Below are 10,720 nucleotides of genomic sequence, written 5' to 3' on the forward strand. Positions count from 1 at the left end.
TGCACAGAAGTATGGATAAAACGTTTTCTAGAATTCTGTAGTTGTAGTTACAAAATACAATTTCGATTTTTGTTTTTTACTAAAACACTACCTAATTCGCGCACTGCGTTATAAATTTTAAATTGAAAAATATGTAAACTTTTTGTGTTTTTTCTCGATTCTGAAAAGGAAGGGGTGAATTTTTTAAATTTTTGACCCAGTAAAGTACCTTTAAGGTGAGATTTCTGATTTATAGAGTTGCTATACGAAAAAGTCTGTTCTGCGGTTAAAAACATATCGTGGGCGCATAAAAAAATAATAACACATTGTAAAAACAACTTTCTCAGCTCTGCATCGAAACTAAAAATAATTTAACAATATATAGTTGAAACGTTTAATTCGTTCATACTTTTTTTATTTATTGAACGTTTAACTAACTAATGAACGAGAAGAGCGATTATAGTAATTTGAATGTATTTAAGAATGGCGGGAACGCGAATTACAAAAACAATTGCAGCTATTATCAAACATCAAAGTTATTATATTTTGTTGTTCTTCGACTTGGTCGCCATTATTTTTTTATCCAAGCAACGTTTTGTTCAAGTATGGATTCGTTTTTTTTACATTTCATCTGTCTGATGTAATCTGTACTCTGTAGTTAACTGTTGAACTACTTATGACGGTCTGAAGCAAAATCGACCGAATATGGATTTTTACAATAAGAACTTTTACCTGATGGTCCGTCATGTCGACCCCGATGGTATGTTAAACGTACCTTTGAATGTGTTTACCCACAAAAAGTGTTTGGGTAAATATTTTAAGACATGCAATGATTTTAAAAAATTGGATATGGTCGTCGCTTGGTAAGTTTAATATTGTGTAATAATTAGAGACTACCTAGGTTATCGTTTTCTTAGGTATTCCAAAATATTAAGATCAGCCACCTTAGTCCCTAAATTTTAGTCAAAATGATTACCGCCACAATTTCTGAACTTGATTAGGTATCCTAATATTATAACCATTACTATTATGACCTAACCATTTTTTTTTTCTCATAATCTAAACCTATTTTCTATAATTAGTTCTATCGAGGCCATCACCGACAGCTAAGCTAGGCTAGGACAGTGCATATAATTAGTGCTTGGGGGCTATAGATTATTATTGTTATTATGAGAGGGCTTAGAAGACATAGTTGCCCATTAGGGCAAGGTTGATATCCCTCTGGAAAATGTAAATGGACATAAACAATTATAAGGTTCCATTTCAACTAAGTTAGAATAAAAACCTCATAAATATCACCTAATTAACTTTGATGACAATAGCCGTGCAGAGTGATGAAGCTATTGAGACATCATTTGAAGTATCAGTGCACATTGATGAACATTAGTTTAGTAACTGCATGATCTATTTTAGTTGCATTATTATAAACACTTATACTTTTTAAATGTTGCATTGAAAATAATGTATTAAGTTTTGGCATTTTTTTTTTTAAGTAAATTCTTAAGTTTTTCAAATATTCTTTAGCTGCTACTTAATTGTACATGTTTGTTGGAAATTTTAATGTAAATGTACAAACTGAATTCATAGTTAGTAATTAAGATAGGTACACTTAATGTGTAATACAATAACTTAAACAAATGGAATACTTTAAATATAGGAAATAATTATGGCAGGTATTTTAAATGTGTGATATTTGCGGTATCTTAAGTCTTATCTATTTCCAAGAAACTGTTAATTAGCTTTAAATCTAAATTAATAGAAAAAAACTGTCGTTTAATAAAATATGTCAATGGCAAAATCAACAAGCAGCAAAGTTTTTAGCTAACCATATAGTTTGTTGAATTACTTATTACAAACAGTGTTGTACAATTAACTTATTTATCTAAAATATTTCACAATGACATTTAAAAATTAAAAAAATAATCAAAATATAGGGTACCCTAATATATATTTACAATATAACATAAAATAAGTAAAAAAATATGGTATTACACGCTTGATATAATTTGAATTTTACAAAATCTAGTATGCTTTAATTCTTGTTTCTAGTGAAAAGTCAATTATACTCCTTAATAATTTTGAAGATATTGTGAATGGACCTTTGAATATGCCATACTTCCAGAATACTTTTCAACGGAGAAAATATGCATTTATACTAATTAGTGAATCATTTATTGGATTACTTATATTATACAAAAATTCTGTTACTGCTTATTATGGTAAGTATTTCATGTGTTAATACAATAACATTTTACATAGTTATGCGTGATAGGTCACTGATACATGAAAAAAAACCATTGTACCACTTAATTTTTGATAAGGTGATTTGTTTCAAATTAAAACTATATCTTAACTTTTTAAATTATTATTAATTAGATTTAGAGAAGACAGATAGAAAACTTAAGGTATTTTATAAGGAAATAAGAAAAGTGATAACAATATTTGAATAAATGTAGAGAAATGGAAACATATTAGAAATAACTAGTGTATTTGTGTGAAAGTTGAGGACTAAGTTGATTGTCTCATACTTCATATTAGTGGAATAAAAAGAGGAAGAAATATATTTCTATTTTAAGGGTAGAGTACCACGATAAATGCATATTATACAATTTTCTTCAGCTTATTAGAGACTTAGCCTTTAATTTTAATTCTAAGATCCTAAACTCCCAACAAGTGGAGGTATTTTTTCTAGCTAGCAACATCTAGTTTTTGTCTATCCCAGCGGTATTTTACTTACTGGTGACTATTCTTATCCTACACATTTCACTACACATTTAACCAGCTATCCTTCATTGTCTATAAGTATCTTGGTATGTCTTGTTCTCCAAAAAGTTATTTCAGATCAGGAGTTGACCTCATTTCTTATTGTACTGTCTGATCATTTCTTTAAGTCTATTTATTCTTCTCATACATTTTTATTCTAAAACTGCTAGCTCGTTTTCATATTCTGTTGGTCACATAAAATGACCCGATGTAACAATACTTAATTAGACTTTCTTTTGATTTTTCTTAGAGTAGTTTTGATTTAAACATTTTTTGTTAAGCAAAGTAACATTTTTTTTCTCTGCATTTATACGTAATTTTACTTCATTTTGATAGTTATATTGACTTTTCAATTCTGCACCAAGACACTTCAAATCTACTCTTTGAAAATGTGTATCTCTCGCTGCTGATCCAGTCGGCTATTCCTTTTTCCAACCATCTAATTTTGTCTTCTCTGCAATAATTACTATACAAATTTAACAAAAATGTAGTGATACTGTGGTCGAGTAAACAAGACATTATAAAAACTTTTACAACATGTATTACTTAAACTTAAATTGTTGTATTTTTTTTGTTTTCATGTAATGTATTTAATAACATGTTTATATAGATACTTGCAACAAATCTTTAAAACACTTTTTCCCATTCAAAATGCCGTTAGACATTATGTAAGTAATAATAATGAAAAATATGTCTTTAAAATAATTTTTATTATAAATGTATGTAATTAATTTTATTTATAGTGATAAAGAGTCCAGACCAAATAGTAGAAAAAAACCAGCTAATCAACCATTGCAGAAAAAACGACTGAAGAAAAATGAAGGTAATATTACAGATAATATTTTTCGATTTTCTCCTGATACTATAGTTGTTAAAAGTTTGAGATCTGCTTATGCTTAAATATTTTGATTTTTAAGCTTAAGTCAATACGTTTTTACTGAAATTTAATGATTAAATTTAATCTGTTATAAACAGATATTTTGACATTTTCATGTCTTAGCTCTGGCACATAACCGAAAAAAGGAGATAAGGGTGAGATTTAGCCGGTAAATAACCGAAAAAAAGTGTTACCAAAAAAGCGTTACGCTGTTACGCGCCGCAATGTAACAAAAACTACGAAGCGACGACGAAAGACAATTATCGGAATGACCATTTCGGATCTATTTCGAATGTTAATCTGTTACGCTGTTATCTGATTTGAGATAAGAGATATGTTGTACGTTCAACGTTCAAATTAGAACTAAATAATAAATTCAAAACAGTTTAATTCTCTATGTTAAGTTACTTTTGGCCAGATAACAAACACTACAATTTTAGCCAGAAACTTGATTGTACATAATTTTTTAATCTCCTTGGCCTTATGCTGTAACTGGAAGCTCCATATAATTTTTTTTTTTTAATTATAATTCTACACCTAATCTAAATTTATTAGGTACTTCAGCGAGACATGAAAATGCTCTTTCGTGGTTGCAGACTCGGCTGAAACTTTTTTATTGTTTCTAGAATTATCAGGTCAATTATAAATTTTATGAAAAATAATGATCATATCAGTTCATACCAACACTCGCTCCTAAGTGATATATTATGTTAATTAGTATTACTATTGGTTTAAAAATATATTGATAATTGGTATAATGTACCTAAACAGCAACTCATTTTTTCAGTATTTAAAAAAACAGTCGTTGCTATTGTGCATAGCATCGTACATCTGTGTATATATTTTTTGTGAAATAAAAATTAACTAGAGATTGATTTATTTAGGTTATCTTGAAAACCAATACATTATTATAAATAAAATTCATCATTGTAGACATATATGATGTACCGTCTTACTATTACATTAAAACTATACAATATTTTATATAAGTTCTTTATAAATTATACCTATAATTCAAAAGCCTTTGATTTTTTAAATATTACACCCCTATACGACAAATATTTCCTAATACGCTAAGTACTCAATTGTGTGTTGCAGAACAATTGACTGAAACTCAAAACCTAATATTAACTGGTAGAAGTACTGATGTTCAAGGAGTAAATTTACCATTTGTAAGTGTTTGTAGTTACTTACCTTTTATTATTGCATTGGGTTTGAACAAGCCAAGTAGTATGTATTATGCATATGTCATTAAATTTGAGTTAAAATTTAAAATGCTGAACTTATGTGTCAACTTTGGTACTAATGCTATATATTTATATATATTGTGTTGGTTATAAAAATATTATCACTATAATTATGTCTTGCATTTATTAGACTATTATTATAAAGCTTTTTTGACAGTTTTCTTTAAAATTCAAAAAAATATAAAAAACTTTTTAAAAATACACATAACATAATGAAAATATGAATAATAATTAAAATAATGTTGTAAACATTAATAGTATGTACTTAAGTTAAAATTATTTCATTTTGAATCAGATTTAGGTAAATCTAATTTTTTTAAATGTAGGTATGTAACATTTTTTAAAAAAAATCTATTGACTATATTATAATGTATTTTAGGACTTTATCCAATACAATTCATTTTATTATTTAACGAAAAAATGTTTTTTTTTATGTATTGTTAATTTTACATTTATATAAATAATAATTTATACTATTTAATTAGTATAATATAATTATTAAACGAGATTAAAAATTTTGTCCAGTCAGAATTACTAGTCAAAATATATTAAATAATTATAAGTAATTTAAATTCTACTGATGATGTGATTTTAATTCTATAGAAACCTTCAGCCAATTCAACTGGAGTCGATGCCAGAATGAGCATGCCTGATAACATGGTATATATTTATTTTTTTGGCAATTTATATATTATATATATATATATATATATAATATATATATATATATATATATATACCAAGTACATGTTTCCCAGTTTGTAGTTATAAAAATGTTTATCTTAATTCTAAAAAAATAATAAGTCTCAAGTTTTGAACATGATTTAGTAGTTAATGTTAACTTTATATAGGTTCTTATGGCGTGTGAGCAAAACATTGATGGTATTGGTGGTATACTAATGAAAGACGTTTGCCATAACAAAACAATCGACCAATTACAAATAACTAATTTGAATCAAAGCAAGGTAATTTGTTTTATTAATTCAATTTTGATTTAAATTGAACATTAAGTTCTGAATTAACTTTATGTATAAAAACATAAACTGTCAAATATTCTTAGCTCCTGAACCAACCAACAGAACAATTTTCCAACTTGAATCCAAATATAATGCTAGATATTCAACTATTTTCTAACACTGTAGAACAACAAAATGGCATTGAAAGCAGTAAACCAACTGACCAAGTACAGAAAACTAATTTAAATCAAAGAAAAATATTTATTTATACTAAATTATTTTTTATTCAAACTAGAAAGTTCTTCATTTGTATTGCTTAAACAATGAAATTAATATTTTTAGCATTTAAACAAACCCTCAGGAGAATTCCCAAACTTGAATCCAAATATACTAGCAGATAACCCACTATTATCCAATGTTGGAGAAAAAATGGTTACTGAAAACATACAAACCATAGTCGGTGGTCAAGATCAACCCTTGCAACAAACTAATAACTTTACAAAAAATAATACAAATCAACAAAAAGAAGTAACAAAATTATATTATTTATATTTATTATAGTTAATAAGGAGGACCAGTGGTCATGTGGGGATAAGGTTATGATGTACTAGCGTTTGCCGTTGTTAATTTGACACTTGGTCCGGAGTGTTTTTATTTGCTGGGCGTGAAATTGTCCAGTTAAAATGTGCTCCGTGCTGCTATCCTCAAACTACCTGGCCTGGATAGCCTATCCGTTAGGAAACATCCTCGATAGTTAAATTTAAATTAAATTATATTAAAAATGTTTTTTAAGAACGATATTATGTTTGTTAAATTATACATTCATACTATATTAAGTGTTTTGTCTTTTAGTGATAATTTAATAGTTTTTATATTTTACTAATTTCATAATAAAAATTTAACTAAATTAAATACGATTTGTTGTCCGAAAATCTACTAATTTATTATATTTTTAGATGCTCACAGAAAATGAATGTATTTTATCAGTCATACAACAACCTCTCAAACGAAAAAGACGGAGTAAAGTTATTGAACACAACGTAAGGACTTTTTAAAATGCATATATTTTTTATTTAATTAAAACATTAATTTTTCAGTATAATATTAATACTTTTTCAACGTATGAAATTTTAATTTTCTTACTATAATTAAGCTAATTGTGATTTTCTCCTCCAACTGGTTTGAATTAGATTACTATCAAAATTTGTATTTATTGACAGTTTGCTTATTAAATTATATTTTTGGTCCTTATTGTTTTTCTTGTATTGCTCTATTAAATATTTGACTAACATTTTTTATTCAACTATCAATATTAAATTCTCAGTCAATTGATTCTTTTAGTTGACACTTAAAAATAATGTTTTATGTTATAATTAAAGTGAAATTAAAAGTTTTATTAATTGTATAGGCAATTTTTGTACAAACATTATAATTGACTAAATTTAATAATAAAGACTTAGTACAAAAAATTTGTATTAAGAAATTTCGAAAATCATTTTTTTAACTACAGAGAAATTAGTCTTAAAAAAAGTTAATATAAGAGAGATAAAAAGAGATAAAAGAGATAAAAAGATAAAAATAAGATTAAGATAAAAAGAGTTACAAATTGTCCATTATATTTTTGACAGTAAGCCTAAAAAATGTAATTATACCTATAATTTTTTTTTTTTTTTTTCAGAAAAAGAAAACAAAAATTGAATACAGCAGTGCTTGCTTGAATAACAGGATAAAGAAATTCGAAGGAGATGCTAAAACTGATGTAATGATATTTTAGTTATTTGTATTTATTAAACTATATATGTGTTATTTTTGAACCCTAGAGACCGTTTCAAATTATGACGAACAAATTTGTACACCAATTTATGAATCATTTACCATTAAGACATTTTGCATTTTATAATAAACTTCATATTGGATTTGCTGCTTTAACACTACAAACGGAGCTCGAGATAATAAATGTATATCATTTTTTTTTTTTAAACAAATGACCATGTAGACAAATTAAAGTTTTAAACCCGTTTTTGTAATATATATATATTTAAAATAGATTCAAGACGATGTATTTAATAATGATATTACAATGAATAACTATAAAGCAATTGTTGAAAAATGTAACTACTCTAAAACACCAAGTTATAATTGGTATGTCGTTCATGATAAATCATATTAAACTCATAACTCGTTTTATAACAAACAACTAAAATATATGTTCTTTTATAGTATTTTTGAACAGTGTATGAACAACTCATTACCTCATTTAAGTTTAATTTCATTAGCAGAAGAATGTATGTATATTTCCTTTAATTCAATTTTTAAAAACAAATGTACGAGTATCTAATTATTCTAAAATGTATTATGTTCACATTATCTTTTTTATTAATAATTTTTAATTTTGTTTTTATATGTTTTAGGCTTAACCAACAATAGTGTAGTATGGAGAGATACTGTAAACGAGGTAATGAATGAATTTCCAATCTTTGAGAATTTTTTTTTTTTTATTATTTATAAATTTATAATAATGTCTATTATTTAATTTGAATATTCGGTCGGTAATCCAGTCGTTTTTGGTGAAAGTTGACTTTTTTTGTAATTTTACATTGTTACATTCAATATCATATCTTTTTATTTGAATAACTCCTTTATATTCCTTATCGTTTAGTATACGTCTGTCGTCTATTCATCTTCACTGAATATATAATGGATACATTAACTACAAAACCAAGTACAAACAAAATAACAAGCCTGCTTAGTGGGGAAAATATTTTTCATTATATTGTCGATTGATTCGTTCACACGTTACATACTGGAAGTCGCCCAAAAAATTAAATAAAAAATGTTTTCTACCGTTCTAAAAAAATGAGTTTTGAAGTTGTTTTAGTTTTCAACGTATATCATTAGTAAATACCTAATTCTAAAGAATTTCCCATACAAAGTTGGAACTGATTAAACTTTTTTAAAAAAAATGTAACCACGCCTTAATTTTTAATTTTTAAAAAATGTAAATTTGTTGGGAGTTTTTCTCGATTTCTCTAATGGAAGAGGGGAATTTTTGGGCCAATTAAGTTCTTTTAAGGTAAAATTTCTAAATCGATATCTTACAACTTGCTACATAAAGGAATAGGTTCAGTGTTTGTCAATATGGCGAAACGGGACAATAAAATTAAAAAAAATTCTTCTCGGCTCCACGTAACAATACAAATTTCACAATTAATAACGTATATATACATATTGTGTATACATATATAATAGTTAAACAAAGTACAGTACATTTCTTCTACGTTAAGTAATGAAATTCAGATGTTAATCAGCTTAATCTTAATATAGACACATGCCAGTTGCCACCTATTTTTACTCGGCTATGGTGAAATGAAAAAGGGTAGAAATTAGAATAAATTTTGTTACAATATATAAAGTCATAATCCATGCGTAACGTCGTGAAAAGTAACACTTTTGAATGTTTCCCCTTAACAAAAAATTTGATTACATTTTTTTGGTTTTTATCATAATATAATTATGTAAAAAATAATTATTATTTTACAATATTCTGCAAAACCCTTTTACAAGATGATGTCACTTACCATTTTGAACATTTGATTTTTTTCAAAATTTTGAAATTTTCAATTTAATTAGATTTTTTTTATTAAGTACATAATATAATATATTGTATTTTATATTATAAAACAATTTTGTAGAAAATATCGTGGAATAATTAAAATTTTTGTTAACACAATTTATTTTGGACTGCAGCTTAACGCATAATATAAAAATTAATATTTTAATTTCTGGTGGGCAATTTTTTTCATATATTTTTATACAAATTTGTTTGTACATCGCTTCTATCGAGCATGTTTTAACGACTGTCTTAATATTTAGATGAACAAGAAATTGGAAATTGGCCTAAAAGATGTATCGGCCATTACCAGGATATCTAAAGGAGATTGGGATGAATTCGAAGCCAGGATAAAACGCAAAGTCAATAATAGTCTTTTGCCTAATAAAACACTGGTAGTACCAGAAGTGTCTCATGTTGAATTATCACAACCTTTCGTTGCGTTTCCATTGCCTCAAGACATAGATGAGTTGCTTAATGTAACCCCAAATTTAACGCGTTTACCCCAGCATAAATCTACAGAGTTGCCTGAAGTGGTTTTTGAAGATCTACAACAAATGCCTATCGAACTTGGGAACTTGAATAACGCATACGACGATCAAACACCTCGACATGATTTTTCGCCAAAGTAACTTTGTGATAATATGATAAAATTTAATATTTTAATTTTGTTTTTTTATATTTTTTAAGTAAAATTCACGGAAAAGACGTTTTAAGCAAGATTGCCGAACTCCTGAGTAGTCCTAACGCTACAGGCAACAGCGTGCAATTTACGCAACTGTGTCCTGTGCAAGTGACTTGTAGAAAAAAAGCCCTTCAAATGATATCCAAGTTACTTTGTAAGTAATTATGTTATTAATTATTTAATTATGTTAAGCTAGTAAATATTGTTTATAATTCATATATATTATTAAGTATTATAATTTCTAGCTTTACACAAAGAAAAGGGTATTATACTAACACAACCTAGTGGAAGTATGGATCCGTCTTCAATTACAATAGAATTAAATTACTAAACATATTTTTATAGTGTTTTTTTTTTTTTGTATTCACTAACTATTTTACTTGTTACTTTTTTACTTTGTTTTTGTATTGAAAATGTTTTTTTTTTTTTTTATACAATCTTGGACAATTACCTTTATTATATACTTAAAACATGTATCGTGATTAATCAATGCTTCTTCAGTATGATGCTCATCGTTATATCTCTTGTTCGATAATACCAAATTTTAAGATTTATAAACAGATTTTTTTTTAGTTTCGCTGACCTATTTTTATGATAATTAAA

General features: G+C 26.3%; 1 protein-coding gene across 2 annotated transcripts; it reads left to right on the plus strand.

The window, feature by feature from the left end:
* The first annotated feature begins 424 nt into the window (after positions 1–424).
* On the plus strand, positions 425–10,469 carry LOC126844270 (uncharacterized). 2 transcript variants are annotated; one of them, XM_050582332.1, is made up of 18 exons: positions 425–842; positions 2,029–2,198; positions 3,353–3,410; positions 3,486–3,565; positions 4,718–4,791; positions 5,470–5,526; positions 5,718–5,831; positions 5,927–6,049; positions 6,165–6,350; positions 6,779–6,862; positions 7,501–7,581; positions 7,643–7,780; positions 7,870–7,964; positions 8,043–8,107; positions 8,234–8,277; positions 9,696–10,060; positions 10,123–10,271; positions 10,363–10,469. In XM_050582332.1, the coding sequence occupies exons 1-18, from the start codon at positions 685–687 to the stop codon at positions 10,446–10,448; spliced, it is 2,127 nt and encodes a 708-aa protein (XP_050438289.1). In that variant the 5' UTR covers positions 425–684; the 3' UTR covers positions 10,449–10,469. The 2 variants fall into 2 exon arrangements, with proteins under 2 accessions (XP_050438289.1, XP_050438290.1); XM_050582333.1 differs by lacking the exon at positions 5,470–5,526.
* The last annotated feature ends 251 nt before the right edge of the window (positions 10,470–10,720 follow it).

This window comes from Adelges cooleyi, unplaced genomic scaffold (assembly GCF_023614345.1).
Source record: "Adelges cooleyi isolate 19-005CV unplaced genomic scaffold, UGA_ACOO_1.1 ACOO_flye_CR_arks_rails_tigmint_CR_PRNA_651, whole genome shotgun sequence".
In the NCBI taxonomy this organism is placed as follows: Eukaryota; Metazoa; Arthropoda; class Insecta; order Hemiptera; family Adelgidae; genus Adelges; species Adelges cooleyi.

Coding starts and splice junctions, on each gene's coding strand:
- LOC126844270 (XM_050582332.1), top strand. CDS start 685: ATGGATTTTTACAATAAGAACTTTTACCTGATGGTCCGTCATGTCGAC. Junction 8,278..9,695: donor GGAGAGATACTGTAAACGAG/GTAATGAATGAA, acceptor CTTAATATTTAG/ATGAACAAGAAATTGGAAAT. Junction 10,272..10,362: donor AATGATATCCAAGTTACTTT/GTAAGTAATTAT, acceptor TATAATTTCTAG/CTTTACACAAAGAAAAGGGT.